Raw genomic sequence first — 14,790 nt, 5'->3', positions numbered from 1 at the left:
TTCAACACCAAGTTTCATTATCAGCATGGACTGCTTTCTATTTAGGAAACTAGTTGGAATGAAAACCTTCAGCCACTGCAGCCCTCCAGGATTGTGATTGGGGACCCCTGACATAAGGTACGGATCGTAGACATGTGGGACGAGCTCAAAGTAGAGCTGCTGCTCCCCCAACATCAAAAGGAGCCAGTTGAGGTGGTTAGGATGTCTCCTGGATGCCCCTCCGCAGAGGTGTTTCAGGTATGTTCAGCTAGGAGTAGAACTTCATATTGTACACACACACAGGTATAGCTGCTTTTTACTGTCCAACATTGTGATGCAGCATTCTGAATCATTTCTCAGAGTTGTGCCACTTTAGAATATTTATTTTCCTCATTTTAATTCACTGCAGTATTCTCAACTGTGCATTTTGGATCATTGTCCTGATGAAGAGCAAATTTCTTGCTAAATTTCAGTTTTCTGGCAGAAGAATACAACTTTTTCTTCCAATATTTCTCACACAAGGCTGCCAGCTCTTGTAGCTAAAAAGCATTTTGATGACATAATCCTATCACAAATAAAGTTGATGTTGGGAATGGTGTGCCTTGGCTGGGGTGGAGTGTTTGATTTATGCCATGCAATACATTTAGTATTCAGGCCAAAAATGTCCACTTAATTCTACTCAGGCCACAAGATTTTCCTATAAATAGTGTCTTCTGGGTGAAGACATACTGTCAGTGCTTGGAATACAATACCAAATACAAATATTTGGTCCTTTCCAATCTTGTACATAGAACTTTTCATGATTGTTCATAAGTGAAAACAATCTTTAAGTGCAGCCACTGGCTTAGGTTATTTCAGAAGAGCATTTTTTGGAAAACCAAGATGAGATGCTGAGTGGCTTTCTTTTTTATTTGATAAGATTGTGTCATGTGTCCTTCAGTATCAACAAAGTGAGTTTAAGAAATAAAGTATATAGGTGCTTGAAAAACTCAAAATATCTCTCTTCTACATATTGTTAGACACACAATGACAGTGCCATTTCCCTTCGTTTTCTGCTTCATGCAACCCAAAGGACCATAAACATTTTAACAGTGACCAGTAAGAAAAAACTAAACATTTCCCTACCTTTTTCATTCTTTTTAATAATAAATGTAAATTAAAAAAAAAAACTTTCTTAAGAGCTTTGCTAAAAACAAAAGGAAACTAATTCATGGATATTCTGAATAGAGCAACAAGTACAATGGCATAGGAGCAGACATCACCGTTATGGTAAAACTAATTGGTGCCTCATACCTTGCAAAAGTAACAAAGTAACCTTTTCTTTTATGATATTAATAGATGTGATGAGAACTTCTTTAAGTGAAATTTTGTAGCTGTATTGTTTCACAACATGATCATTCTTTGATTTATTTTCTCAACTCACCTTTTCCAGTGGGTGGCACAGTGGGTAGCGCTGCTGCCTCGCAATTAGAAGACCCGGGTTCGCTTGCCAAGTCCTCCCTGCGTGGAGTTTGCATGTTTTCCCCGTATCTGTGTGGGTTTCCTCCGGGCACTCCGGTTTCCTCAAACAGTACAAAGACATGCAGGTTAGGTGCATTGGCGATCTTAAATTGTCCCTATTGTGTACTTGGTGTGTGGGTGTGTGTGCGCGCCCTGCAGTGGGCTGCCACCCTACCCAGGGTTTGTTTCCTGCCTTGCACCCTGTGTTGGCTGGGATTGGCTCCAGCAGACCTCCTTGACCCTGTGTTAGGATATAGGAGGTTGGAGAATGACTGATGACTGACTGACCTTTGCCATTACAGTGTTACAGGCATTTGAAGCTTTCTTTCAATTCTTAGTAGAATTTTTTTTAGATGAGATTTGTGGCTTACTAATCACTGTACTTTAAACTGTTTAGTTTTGCATTCTTCACATTAATGGTTTTAAATACAAAACTAATGTGTTCATTTCGAATAAATGTGTTAACAATATAGTTTGTATTTTTTTTATAGAAAATGTTTACATATAACCCACATTTGCAATGCTACTTGAAGGATACAGCTTCATAAATCCTTTTATCACAGGCTATATGCTTTTTTATGAAGCTTTTCTTTCTCAAAAGTTTGTTTCCATAACAATGACTGTTGCATTGAATTTTGAAGCTCATACAAACAAAATCTAAAAACAACCTAAACTGAGAACACAAATTATCATTACCCAACAGCTTTCAAACTAATTATTGTTTAGATTTATTCATCAAAGAGAATATTTATACGGAGAAAAAAACAGTGGAGTTCAAGAGACTTGAAGGAAAACGTGCTAATTAATTAATCTTATAGCCAGTGCTGCTACAAAAGCTGGTAAGCTTAGTCCTGGCAGACCTTAAGCAGGTTAAAATTTAGAATAAGTGTGAATGAATGGGAGGCTACAGTAGCAATGCACCTCTGATGATGATAAAGTTCTGTATACAAATGATGTAAAACACACAGTGGATTCAGAAAGTATCAAGACCCCTTCACTTTCTGCATAACTTGAATTTGTGCTTTCCCCCCCCCATCAGCCTACCCTCAATAACCCATAATGACAAAGTGAACAAATGTTTTAGAAAGATTTGCAAATTTATTAAGAACAAAAAACTGAAATCTCTCATTCATGTAAGTATTCAGACCCTTAATTCAGTACTTTTTAGAAGTCTCTTTAGCAAGCAGCAACTAACAGCTTAGAATCTTCTCGGTCAAGTCTACAAGCTGTGCACACCTGGATTTAGGAAGCTTATCCCATTCTTTCTGACAGTGTCTGTCAAGCTCTGTTAAACTGGATGGGAAGTGTCTCCAAACTGTCATCTTCAGGTCTTTCCACAGATGTTCTATGGGGTTTAAGTCTGGGCATTGACTGGGCCACTTAAGGACAGTCAGAGACTTGCTCTGAAGCCACTCCAGCATTGTTTTGGGTGTATACTTCATGTCATTTTTGTGCTGAAAGATGAACTGTCACCCCAGTATAAAGGTTGTGTACACTCTAAAGAAGATATTCTTCAAGAACCTCTCTGTATTTGGTTGCACTCATCCTTCCCTCAGTTCTGACCATTATTCCTTTCCCTGCTGTTGAGAAGCACCTCCATAGCATGGTGCTGTTGTAGTGCCCTGCAAGGAAAGAAAACACTCCAGACAACATTTTCTTAATGTAGGCAAAAACTACTGAATGTTTATTGAACGTGCTTAAACTATACAACTGCTGCCTATCCCCTCGTCACCCTGCCTCCTTCTACAATGCAGTGCGTGTGAATTGTGTCTTTAGAGGTGCAGTGCTTCCAGGTGCTACACTATCACCATCATGCTTCACCATATAGATGGTATTCGGTAGGAGATGAGCACTGCCTGCTCTTCGGCAAACATAGTGTTCAGAGTTCTGCACAGAGTACAGCTTTTCAAATTCATCAGACCAGAGAATCATTTGTCTTATGTTCTCAGAGTCCTTTAAATGCCATTAAGGTTCTCCCATCTCAGCAGAGACCTTCTCAAGCTGTGTTTAAGTGATCATTGGGTTCTTGATCACCTTCCTGACGAGGGTCCTTCTTTCCCAGTTGCTCATTTTGGATGAACAGCTAACTCTATGAAAAGTCCTGGCGGTTTCAAACTTCTTCCATTTCGCAGTTATTGAGGCCACTGTACTCCTGGAAACACTCAAAGCTTTTAAAAAGATTTTACACCCTGGCCTTAACCTAACCTTAATTATTATTGCAAAGGTCTACAGAGGCTTCCTTAAACTTCACGGTCTGGTTTTTGTCCTGACATTAAGTGTGAATTATGAGACCTTATATACACAGATCTGTGCCTTTTTAAACAATGTCCAGTCCATTAAGTCTGCCACAGGTGGAGTTCAATCAAGTTTTGGACACTTCTTAAAGACAATTAAAGCAAACAGAATACACCTCACCACAATCTGGAGTTTCATAGCAAAGGGTATGAATACTTATGAGTGTTATAACTTGTATTAAATCTTTTTTGCAATGAGCAACCAGAAATATGATACAGTATATTGGACATATTGAAAAAGGAGAGCTGGATTACTGGATTTTCAGTGAAATCAGCACAGCCATGAAAGATCAAAGGCATGGCTTACCATGACTTGACACTCAAAAAGTATATAAAAGGGGCGGAAAACAGATCACTTATGGAGGCCAAAGAGACTACAACAGTCTGAGATACCATTACATTTAACGGACCGAATAGCTCCAGTGTTTTCCATAGTAATACTCTTTAAGCACAACAATTAAATGTCATTCTTCAATTCTGTCAGACACAAATCATAAAGCCAGTATTTTCATTACCTTTCACATTAAATGAACTGCCAAATTCACTGCCAGATTAATGTTAAGCAATGATTCAGTACAGAAAGGTGGGCATCATTTAACTGATCGCTGTTCAGCAGGGAACAGGATTGCTGTTCAATCTAAGCAGCTTTAAAAATTGATTCATATTCCTAATTTCCAAAATCATTCACAGTATACAATAGTGTAAGAAGAAAGAAAATCCAAGAGAGCAGAAAAGACCAGGAAGACTGTAAAGTAAAGGGCTAAAATGTTATTTGTACAGAATTCTTTTCTCCAGTTACAGAGTAGCCTTTAGGATTCGTGTAACGCAGTAAGACATGACAAATGGCCTTGTGCAGAAATGATTTTTTGAAACCTCTGTGGAAAATCCTCTGCAAGCAGAAGGACCCAGCCAGTGAATCCCACCACCATTGTGCTCTATCTTGAATTTGGCTTTCTAATTGAAGTATATTTGGCAAAAAAAATGCATTTGCCTTGGAAATAGTCATGGTATATCAAATTCTTATAAATTATTTTGGAGGCCATGCTTGATATTATAACTTTCTAAGGGCATCTCAACCACATATGGCTATTCTGTCAGCCAGCGGTCATATCACATGGACTTCAGAAAAGGTAATCCACCTGAACCTAAGCATGTTTGGGTCCGACCAGTACTTAGATGGGACACCAACAAGGAAAACCTTGGGTTGTCGCTGGAAGAGGTGTTAGCAAGGCCAGCAGTGGGTACTTACCCTGTGGTCTGAATGTGGATCCTAATCTCCCAGTGTAGTGATGCGGAAACTGTGCTGTAAAACTTTTGTCATCCTTCAGATGGAAAAACCAAATCCCAGACTCTCTGTCATTATTAAAGATCTGTGGGCATCCTTCATAAAGTGTAGGGTGTATCCTAATGTCCTGGCTAAACTGGTCACCATGGTATAGTAATTCTGGCCACCTAATTGTCTCATGTCTCTAATTGGCTAAATTTCTCTAACACCCCCACTTCCTCAATGCTAGTGTGTGCTGAAAGTACTGGCACAGGATGGCTGAAATCTCATTATCCTGGTGGTTGCTGCACATACTGTAAGTGGTGGTTGATGTGGCTCCCCACTAACTATACAAAACACTCTGAGTAGTGAGAAAAGAGCTATAGGCTATAAATGTAAAGAATTATTATTCTCAGTCTAAAGAACAAACTCTGTCCAGTTTTCATTTCTTGGAGAATTCAGGGATTTAATACTTTAAGGTATCCTTTTCAGAAATTGAGTTTCAACAATATGTACACAATATACTGTATGTATTTTTGTATCATATTTTCAGCCTAAATATTTCAATACTTTCTTAAAATGATTTTCATATTTTTTCCTGAGATTCAGCCTTCCAAGTCCTGAAGCAGCAAAACAACCCCAGACCATCACACTCTCTGACCAGTGCTTCCTAAAGTCACTGGAGTGTTATATCTGTAAAATGCGACAGTGACTTAAATGTTAAACAGGCAGAGGTCACTGCAAACCTGAAGGTACCTGGAAAATGCATGCATTATGTTTCAGTTTTAATTAATTTTGTCATTAAAAATTATTGCTATTCAGCATGTGACTTTGCAATGAAAATATTCAGTTTAAATTAAATATATTCAGTATATTGTGTAATTCAGCAATATTTGAAAATGTTATGTTTTAAAGAGGCACAGTACCATATACCATGACTTTCAGAAGTTTAATACTAAGTACAGCTACATAAAATTATACACACACATATGTCTGCTATGGTCAGTGAGATTTATAAAGCTCTGATCAAGCATTCAGTTCAACTTGATGGTGAAATTAGTCCATGGCTTCCATGACATATAGGGGATTTGCAGGCACTCAGATTCTGATTCTAGCACCCTTGAATTGTGAAGGTCACAATCAGATGAACACAAATAAAGACAAAGGTATATGGAAAGAGTAGAGATTCCAACTACATTAGACCAGTCCGTTCACCTTTCCAGTGACACACCTTCCACTAAGATTAGAAAGAACATCAAAGGTAGGTTTATTCCTGGCTCAGCAACAACATTCATTACCCTAAAACTGATGGTGTCAATTGTTGATGTTGTGTAAAATACTAAAAGTAAATAAAGAAGAGTCCTGGGCCATCATCTATACTAATAAAAGGCAAAGGCCTCACTGACTCACTCACTCATCACTAATTCTTCAAATTCCCGTGTGGTTGGAAGGCTGAAATTTGGCAGGCTCATTCCTTACAGCTTCCTTACAAAAGTTGGGCAGGTTTCATTTCGAAATTCTACGCGTAACGGTCATAACTGGAACCTACTTTCGTATACTGTATAAGGGCCATAGCAGGCAGCTCAGTCGCCATGTGAGGCGGTTGCGTCTTGCGTCTTGTATCATCACGCCTCCCACGTAATTGAGTGCCTGCCCATATAAGGTAAATATTCACGGGTGAAGGACTGTGCTTAGCATATTCATAAGTAAGGCTGCTGCGCAACTCAGCACGCCTCCCATGTAATTGACTGCCTGCCCATATAAGGCCGTTCTTTGCTGTGGTGTGTTCATTCCTTTCCTTGCTTCGCTAAGGAAGCAGCCTTCTCACAGCTTCTGCACTGTTTTATAAACGAACGACATATAAGAAAGTCCTTTTTCCTTGCTTCGCCAACGAAGCAGCCTTTTTATTTAATCCACGGGTTTTCCGCTGTTTTATTGTTCATTTATTACAATTGTTATAGTTATTGTGTAGGTTTTATTTATTCCACGGGTTCTCTTCTGTTTTATTGTTCATTTGTTACGATTGTTATAGTTATTGTGTAGGTATTTTACACTTAGTTTACTGTTCAGGTACCCATTTCCTTTATTTAATCCGCAGCTTTTCTGCTGTTGTTTTGTTCGTTTATTACGATTATAGTTATTTGATTCCCTTTCTTTGCCCGACTGCCTGCCCATATAAGGCGCTCCGCAGTTTTTTTGTGAAGCAGCCTTTACACAGCTTCTTCGCTGTGTTATAAACGAACGCCATGTAAGTCCGTCCTTTCTCCTTGCTTTGCGGTTCTCTACTGTTTTATTGTTCGTTTATTACGATTGTTATAGTTATTGTGTAGCTATTTTAGACTTAGTTTACTGTTCAGATACCCATTTCCTTTATTTAATCCACGGGCTCTCCGCTATTTTTTGTTGCTTTATTACGATTATAGTTATTTATTGATTCCCTTCTTTGGCTGACTGTCTGCCCATATAAGGTGCTCCGCTGTTTTTTTGTGAGGCAGCCTTTACACAGGTTCTCCGCTGTTTTATTTTCCTTGCTTCGCGGTTCTCTACTGTTTTATTGTTCATTTATTACGATTGTTATAGTAATTGTGCAGCTATTTTAGACTTAGTTTACAGTTCAAGTACCCATTTCCTTATTTACTGTAATCCGCTGGTTCTCCACTATTTTTTTATTCTTTTATTACGATTATAGTTATTTATTGATTCCCTTCTTTGGCTGACTGCCTGTCCATATGAGCCACTCCGCTGTTTTTTTGTGAAGCAGCCTTTACACAGCTTCTCTGTCGTTTTTCCTTGCTTCGCCAACTAAGCAGCCTTTTTATTTAATCCACGGGTTCTCCACTGTTTTATTATTTGTTTATTACGATTGTTATAGTTATTGTGTAGGTATTTTATACTTTTTTTACTAATCAAGTACCCATTCCCTTTATTCTTCCAACTGTACCCCTATTAAAATGTCTATCGAGGTGATCACCATCAATCAAAGAACTATCACTTACAGAGTGGTGTCTATGCCCGGAGATGGCGCCTGCCTTTTCCATTCTCTGTGTTACATATTGCACGGATATATCAGGTTCACTTTTGATATCCACAAGGACATTGTGTCTTATGTATTAAATGACTGGGAGAGGTTCAAAGTGTGGACTGATGATGGTACAGGAGATAATTATAGTACACAGGAGCACTATAAGACTGAAATGCTTAAGCCCTTCACCTATGGTTCTGCATGTGAGTTGATGGCTGCCGCTGAATTGTTTGGTTGTCACTTTCAAGTGTGCCGAAATGGGCAAATATTTTACACCTTTGGAGAACTGTCAATGCCTCTTAAAAATCTTAGATTCACAGGTCACAATTTGAGTAGTGGACACTTTGATGTTTATGAATATTTCAACTCTCAAAAGCTGGATGCAAAGTTATTGATGAAGTCGGTTGTATGCTTACATCGATTGACACATACCGAATGTCAGTTCAACACAAATCCAGCTGATTATGACAGCAGCAATCCAAGCTGTGAGAACACAGTAAAAAGGAGGCGTATCAGACGTCGTGGTAGATTTTCTGATGCAGCTAGACAGAATCAACTTCGTGCAGCTGCCGCCAAATACTCGCAGAAAAATCCACAAGTTAATAGGGACGCTGTCACCAAATACTCGCAAGCACATACAGAAGTTAATAGGGACGCTGTCGCTAAATACTCGCAAGCTCATCCACAAGTTCACAGGGACGCTGTCGCTAATTACTCGCAAGCTCATCCACAAGATCATAGGGACGCTGTCGCTAAATACTCGCAAGCACATCCACAAGTTAATAGGGACGCTGTCGCTAAATACTCAGAGGCAAATCCACAAGTTAATAGAGCTTCTGTTTCTAGATACGATCCCAATAATGAAAAGTGGCTCATACGAAAACAACAGGTTTGGCTCAAAAAAGCCAATTGTGGATTTGCATACGACCCAAACATACATTATGAGTCTGACAAAACAGTACACATTGGATCCATGGATGTTCACTGTGACAATTGTCAAGCAAAGAAGTGGAAATGCGAGTCTCCTGGTTTGTGCTGTAATGGTGGTAAAGTCTCTCTCACTCCTTTATGTAAGCTTCCTGACCTTTTTGAGGGCCTGTTAAATGGGGAACATCCTCAAAGTGAGCATTTCTTGAACAACTTTCGAAAGTACAACAGAGCATTTCAAATGACATCATTTGGTGCTAACCAAATCGTTGAGGGAAATTTAATGCCTTCATTTAAAGTTCAGGGACAAGTGTATCAATTGATTGGCAGTCTTTTACCTATGCCAAGTGAGGAACACAAATTTTTGCAAATTTATTCGTCGGGGATGATGAAAAGGAAACACAAATCCGCTGCGCTAATTTTTCTGGACTTAACATGCCCGTGGTCAAACAATTACAAAAAATGCTCCATGACTGTAACATTTACATCCAGGACTTCCACTCCACAATGGACAGTATTTCAGATGATGACAAAGACTTCAAAGTTGTCATTCACGCAGACAAAAAAACATTACATACACACAAAGGCAGATTTAATAAACCCACAGTTCATCAAGTTGGTGTTGTCATCGTTGGGCAAACGTTCAACAATAGAGATATTGTCTTGAAAACCAGAGACAATAAACTGCAACAACTTAAGGAAACCCACAGATCCTATGATGCACTTCAATATCCTCTCTTGCTCTGCTATGGTGAAGACGGCTATTCTGTGTCTATACCTCAAGTTCATGCTGCCAGTAAGTTACTTATGAACAAAACCGTCTCTGCAGCAAACTTCTATTCATACCGGCTTATGATCAGACAACATCATGATAATAATATACTTTTCTTCCGAAGTTTATTAAATCAGTTTTTAGTTGATATGTACGCATAAATTGAATCCGAAAGACTAAATTATATCAGACTAAATAAAAAAAAACTACGGGCTGAAAATTACATTCACTTAAAAGATGCTATTGACAAAAACGACACTGATTTAACAGAACTTGGTCAAGCTGTGATATTACCATCTTCCTTCACTGGAGAACCGCGCTATATGCACAAGCGTACACAAGACGCAATGACATATGTACGTCGTTATGGCTGCCCTGACTTATTCATCACATTTACTTGCAATCCTAAATGGCCTGAGATCACTGAAATTCTCCTTCCACGTCAAAAACCTCACGATCGCCACGACCTTATCAGTCGTGTATTTCATCTCAAGATTCGCAAAATGATAGACTTGCTCACGAAGAGTAACATTTTCGGCTCTACAAATTGCTACATGTACACCATAGAGTGGCAAAAGCGAGGTATTCCCCCATGCACACATGGCTAAAGGATAGAATTAAACCAGCTCTCATCGATCAACTCATCAGTGCGGAAATTTCTGATCCACAGGCTGACTCTGCCCTACACAAAATAGTTAAATCCAACATGATTCACGGCCCATGTGCACCTCATAATATCAACTCACCCTGCATGATCAACAGAATATGCACTAAGAAGTACTCGCGTCCGTTCATCTCAGAAACTCAGACCGGAGAAGATGGTTACCCTCAGTACCGCCGGCGCACACCTGCTGATGGAGGTCATACAATTAACATCAAAGGAGTAGATATCGACAACAGATGGGTGGTCCCTTATGGTCCTGTGCTGTCCCGCTTCTTCAATGCTCATGTCAATGTCGAATTTTGCAATTCAGTAAAATCGATCAAATACATCTGCAAGTATGTTAATAAGGGAAGTGACCAGGCAGTATTTACAATACAAAATCAAAATGACCAAGTATCTTGATACGAAGCTGGTCATTACATTAGTAGCTCTGAAGCAGCCTGGCGCATTTTCTGTTTTCCCATTCACGAACGTTTCCCTCCGGTCGTTCATCTTGCTGCGCATCTTTAAACGGACAAAGAATTTATTTCACAGAAGGCAATGTTGCCGATAAAGTACACAATCCACCACAAACGACACTTTTAGCGTTCTTTGACCTTTGCAAACATGATGATTTTGCTAAACAACTTCATTATAATGAAATTCCATATTATGTGTGGGCAAACAACATGTTTCGTCGAAGGAAACAGGGCAACCCTGTACCAGGATATTTGGGAGTGAAAAAGGATAATGTACTGGGATGGGTCTACACTGTACACCCGAATAACTCTGAATGCTACCATCTTTGACTGCTGCTCAATAAAACCACAGGTCCCACATCTTTCAAATCTCTCAGAACAGTTGATGGTGTCCTACATCTGACCTATAAGTCAGCCTACAGGGCACTCGGTTTATTACATGACGATATCAACTGGGACGAGACTCTACAGGAAGCTGCTCTATCTCGCTCACCTCAAAAAATCCGTGAACTGTTTGCTGTCATGTTGGTGTTCTACCAAATGGAAAACCCCTTAAACCTATGGGAAAAACATAAAGAAAGCATAGCAGAAGATGTTAGAGACAGACTGAAAGAGATCCTATACGAACAGAAGTCCACCAGTGGTTAAATTTGATCTATAACAAGTGTCTACAGTTGCTTGAAAACTATGTAATTGCTATTGGAGATCAATCTCTTCATCATTATGGTTTGCCTTCACCTTTAACAGAGCTGGCACAACTTGCGTCAAATCCAGAGTACTTGAAAGAGACATCTTACAACACTTCACAATTGGCCAATATAGTCACAAATAACGAGCGGTTGCTAAATAGTGACAGTTTATGAGCAAATCATGAGCAGCGCTGTGTCAGCCACTGCCACGGTGTTTTTCCTTGATGCTCCAGGATGAACTGGTAAGACATTCCTAATAAACCTTCTCCTTGCAAAAATTCGAGCAAAACGTAACATTGCCATAGCTGTGGCTTCTTCTGGCATTGCTGCAACTCTTCTAGAGGGTGGCAGAACTGCTCATTCAGCTTTCAAGCTGCCTCTGAACCTCAACCATACTGAATCCCCCATGTCCCCCACATATCAAAGCAGAGCAACATGGCTGAAGTGCTTCGACATTGTCAGCTTATTGTCTGGGATGAATGCACTATGGCACACAGAGCAGGTATTGAGGCTTTAGACAGGACCCTCCAAGACATCTGAAACACCAACAAACTTATGGGAGGCTTGACAGTGTTGCTGGCTGGAGACTTCCGTCAAACCCTACCAGTTGTGCCCAGAGGAACACGCGCTGATGAAGTTAAAGCATCCCTGAAATCTTCATACCTATGGCCACAAATCAATGTTGTTACTTTAAAAATAAACATAAACATAAATAAACAAATAAAAAAGCCGAGGAGTTCTCTGCTCTTCTGATGAGTATAGGTGATGGCACCTTCATACAAGAAAATCGTAAAATAAATATTCCTACAAATCTCTGTCTCATCGTGAATACCTTACAAAGCCTTCTTCAAAATGTTTACCCCGATCTACAAAATCTACACCAAAGTGACGTCTCATGGTTAAGAGAGAGAGCTATCCTGATACCAAAAAATGACATGACTACGACTATAAACCACATTTTACTTCAAGAACTACCTTCACAAACAAAAACATATCAATCTGTTGATTCAGTTGTAGAAGTAGAAGACGGTACATTATCCGGTAGAGTTTCTCAACACTCTAAATCCTCCAGGCACTCCTGCGCATAATCTCATCTTGAAGGTTGGAGCACCAATAATGTTACTGAGAAACTTACAGCCACCGAAACCTTGTAACGGCACGAGACTTCAGGTCACATCTCTACAAAACAACGTAATTGAAGAAACTATTTTTACTGGCAGTGCCTCAGGTGACACAGTTTTTATTCCTCCCATCCCCATTATACCATCTAATCTCCCATTTCAATTCAAACGCGTTCAATTTCCAGTAAGGCTCTGCTTCGCAATGACAATTAATAAGTCTCAGGAACAAACACTACAAAAGGTTGCCATTGATTTGAGGCAGGATTGCTTTTCACATGTCCAACTGTATGATGCATGCTCAAGAGTAAGCTCGGCGCACATCTTGGTCATATTACAACCGGAGGGCTGAACTGACAACGTGGTATACAGAGAGATCCTTAACAAATAATTTTTTATATATTTTCCCTCAGTCTAAAAATGTTTACTTTTTTCTTAATAAAAATATTCAGGCAGTATTTCGCCTAAGACAGTTCTAAGACTGTGAAGGATTGGATTCCTTTAAGGTTTGTTTTGATTCACCTATATGGCTAAATACATGCACAATTAGCCATGTGACTTGGTGGTCTCCGTTGCATGGCATGGTCATTCATTGCCATGAAGATTGGAACAATGTGAGCACACTGACAGAGTTCCAGTCTTCGGGGTACCACACAGCGACCATCACTATTCAATCTGCACAACACAGCAAGGAGCATAACGAGCTTAATCCTGCAGTGAAGGCACAACATACAATGAAGCTATGGAGAACAACACTGTATTTTTATAATATTCTCATTATGATCAACTATTGTGCCAATCAAATGTAAATATTATAAGTTATTATTTTTTTTTTAATGCATGTGGAGTGCAAATCCAATAGGAATACCAATCAGGCATTATTAAGGTGCCATAGGAGAAACTGGGCATCAAAATAAAAGAAGTTGGAGTTTAGGGTGTTGTGTGTATAGGTGAAAAAATGGCTCAGACACAGGAAGCAGAAAGTTATGTTGTGAGGAACCCTATCAGAAGTGGCTGATGTTAAGAGTGGTGTACCACAGGGGTCAATGCTATTTTTAAAATACATAAACAATTTGGATAGGAAAATAAATAACAAGTTAGTTAATTTTGCAGTGGATACCAAGCTAGCTAGAGAAGCAGATAATCTAGAATCCACTGAATCATTACAGAGGAACTTGCACTGTATACAGGCTTGGGAAGATTTGTGGCAAATTAAATTTAATGGTAAGTAAATGTAAAGTATTATACATAGGAAGTAAAAATGGTATGCTTAAATACACAATGGGAGGTCTGAAAATTGAAATTACACCTTATGGGACGATTTAGGAGTTATAGTGGACTCATCACTATCAACTGCCAGACAGTGTTCAGAAGCCATTAAGAAGGTTAACAGGGTCTCGTCCGATGCGAGAAAAGGACGTCTGAAGTGGAGCTCCGCTAGCAGTGGTGCTATTTTTCATATTATTTGCTTATTATTCTGAGATATCCTGTATTTATTCAACCAGAGAGGGACCGCTACAGTATATGTAAACACATATAAACATGGCCAACAAGAAGGGGGGTCCGAAAGAATCGAAGACTAAAGCTACATCCAAGCTGCGATCAGCAAGCCCTAGTTCGAGATACGGCCTCTCAGAGACAGACCTGGATCAGATGGGCGAAAGTACAGACTCCTCGGGACCACGGTCCGCTACATCGTCGCCGGCTGAGAGCGAAAAGGGAAGCGAAGGTGCAATTACGCGGGACTAGAGCAGCGGGGACACCGGCTTCAGCAGAGTCTGCTGCTTCATCTATGGTACAAGAAGGCACATTTGAGCTATCTGAACTGAAAGTGTTGCTCGCTGAGCTCACGCAAGATATAAAGAAAAGCGAGAAGGCTAATGAGAAAGCAACGGCAAAGGCACATGAGAGACTGAAACAGGAGATGAAACAGGCCAATGAATGGCTGCGACAGGAAATCCAACAGGCAAATGAAAGGCTGCGTCAAGAGGTACAACTTGAACTTCGACAGGTGCTGGGTAAAATTGAAGAGCGCATTGAGAAAAACTCGGTTAAACTGAGCACGCTTGCTGATCAATTGGAGCATCTTAATGAGACATTCAC

At 39.7% G+C, this 14,790-nt stretch overlaps 1 protein-coding gene across 1 annotated transcript in view; it reads right to left on the bottom strand.

Annotated features, from left to right (window-relative positions):
* Nucleotides 1-2,837: 2,837 nt before the first annotated feature.
* The window catches only part of nsun3 (NOP2/Sun RNA methyltransferase 3), a 143,293-nt gene continuing 131,340 nt past the window's right edge, over nucleotides 2,838-14,790 (bottom strand). Inside the window, exon 6 of the mRNA XM_039744989.1 lies at nucleotides 2,838-3,101. Coding sequence (XP_039600923.1) covers nucleotides 3,032-3,101 — 70 coding nt within the window. The 3' untranslated portion in view covers nucleotides 2,838-3,031. The remainder of the gene's footprint in view (nucleotides 3,102-14,790) is intronic.

Source organism: Polypterus senegalus, chromosome 2 (assembly GCF_016835505.1).
Source record: "Polypterus senegalus isolate Bchr_013 chromosome 2, ASM1683550v1, whole genome shotgun sequence".
Classification (NCBI taxonomy): Eukaryota; Metazoa; Chordata; class Cladistia; order Polypteriformes; family Polypteridae; genus Polypterus; species Polypterus senegalus.
Note: the sequence above shows the minus strand (reverse complement) of the source record. Positions and strands in the feature narration are given on the sequence as shown.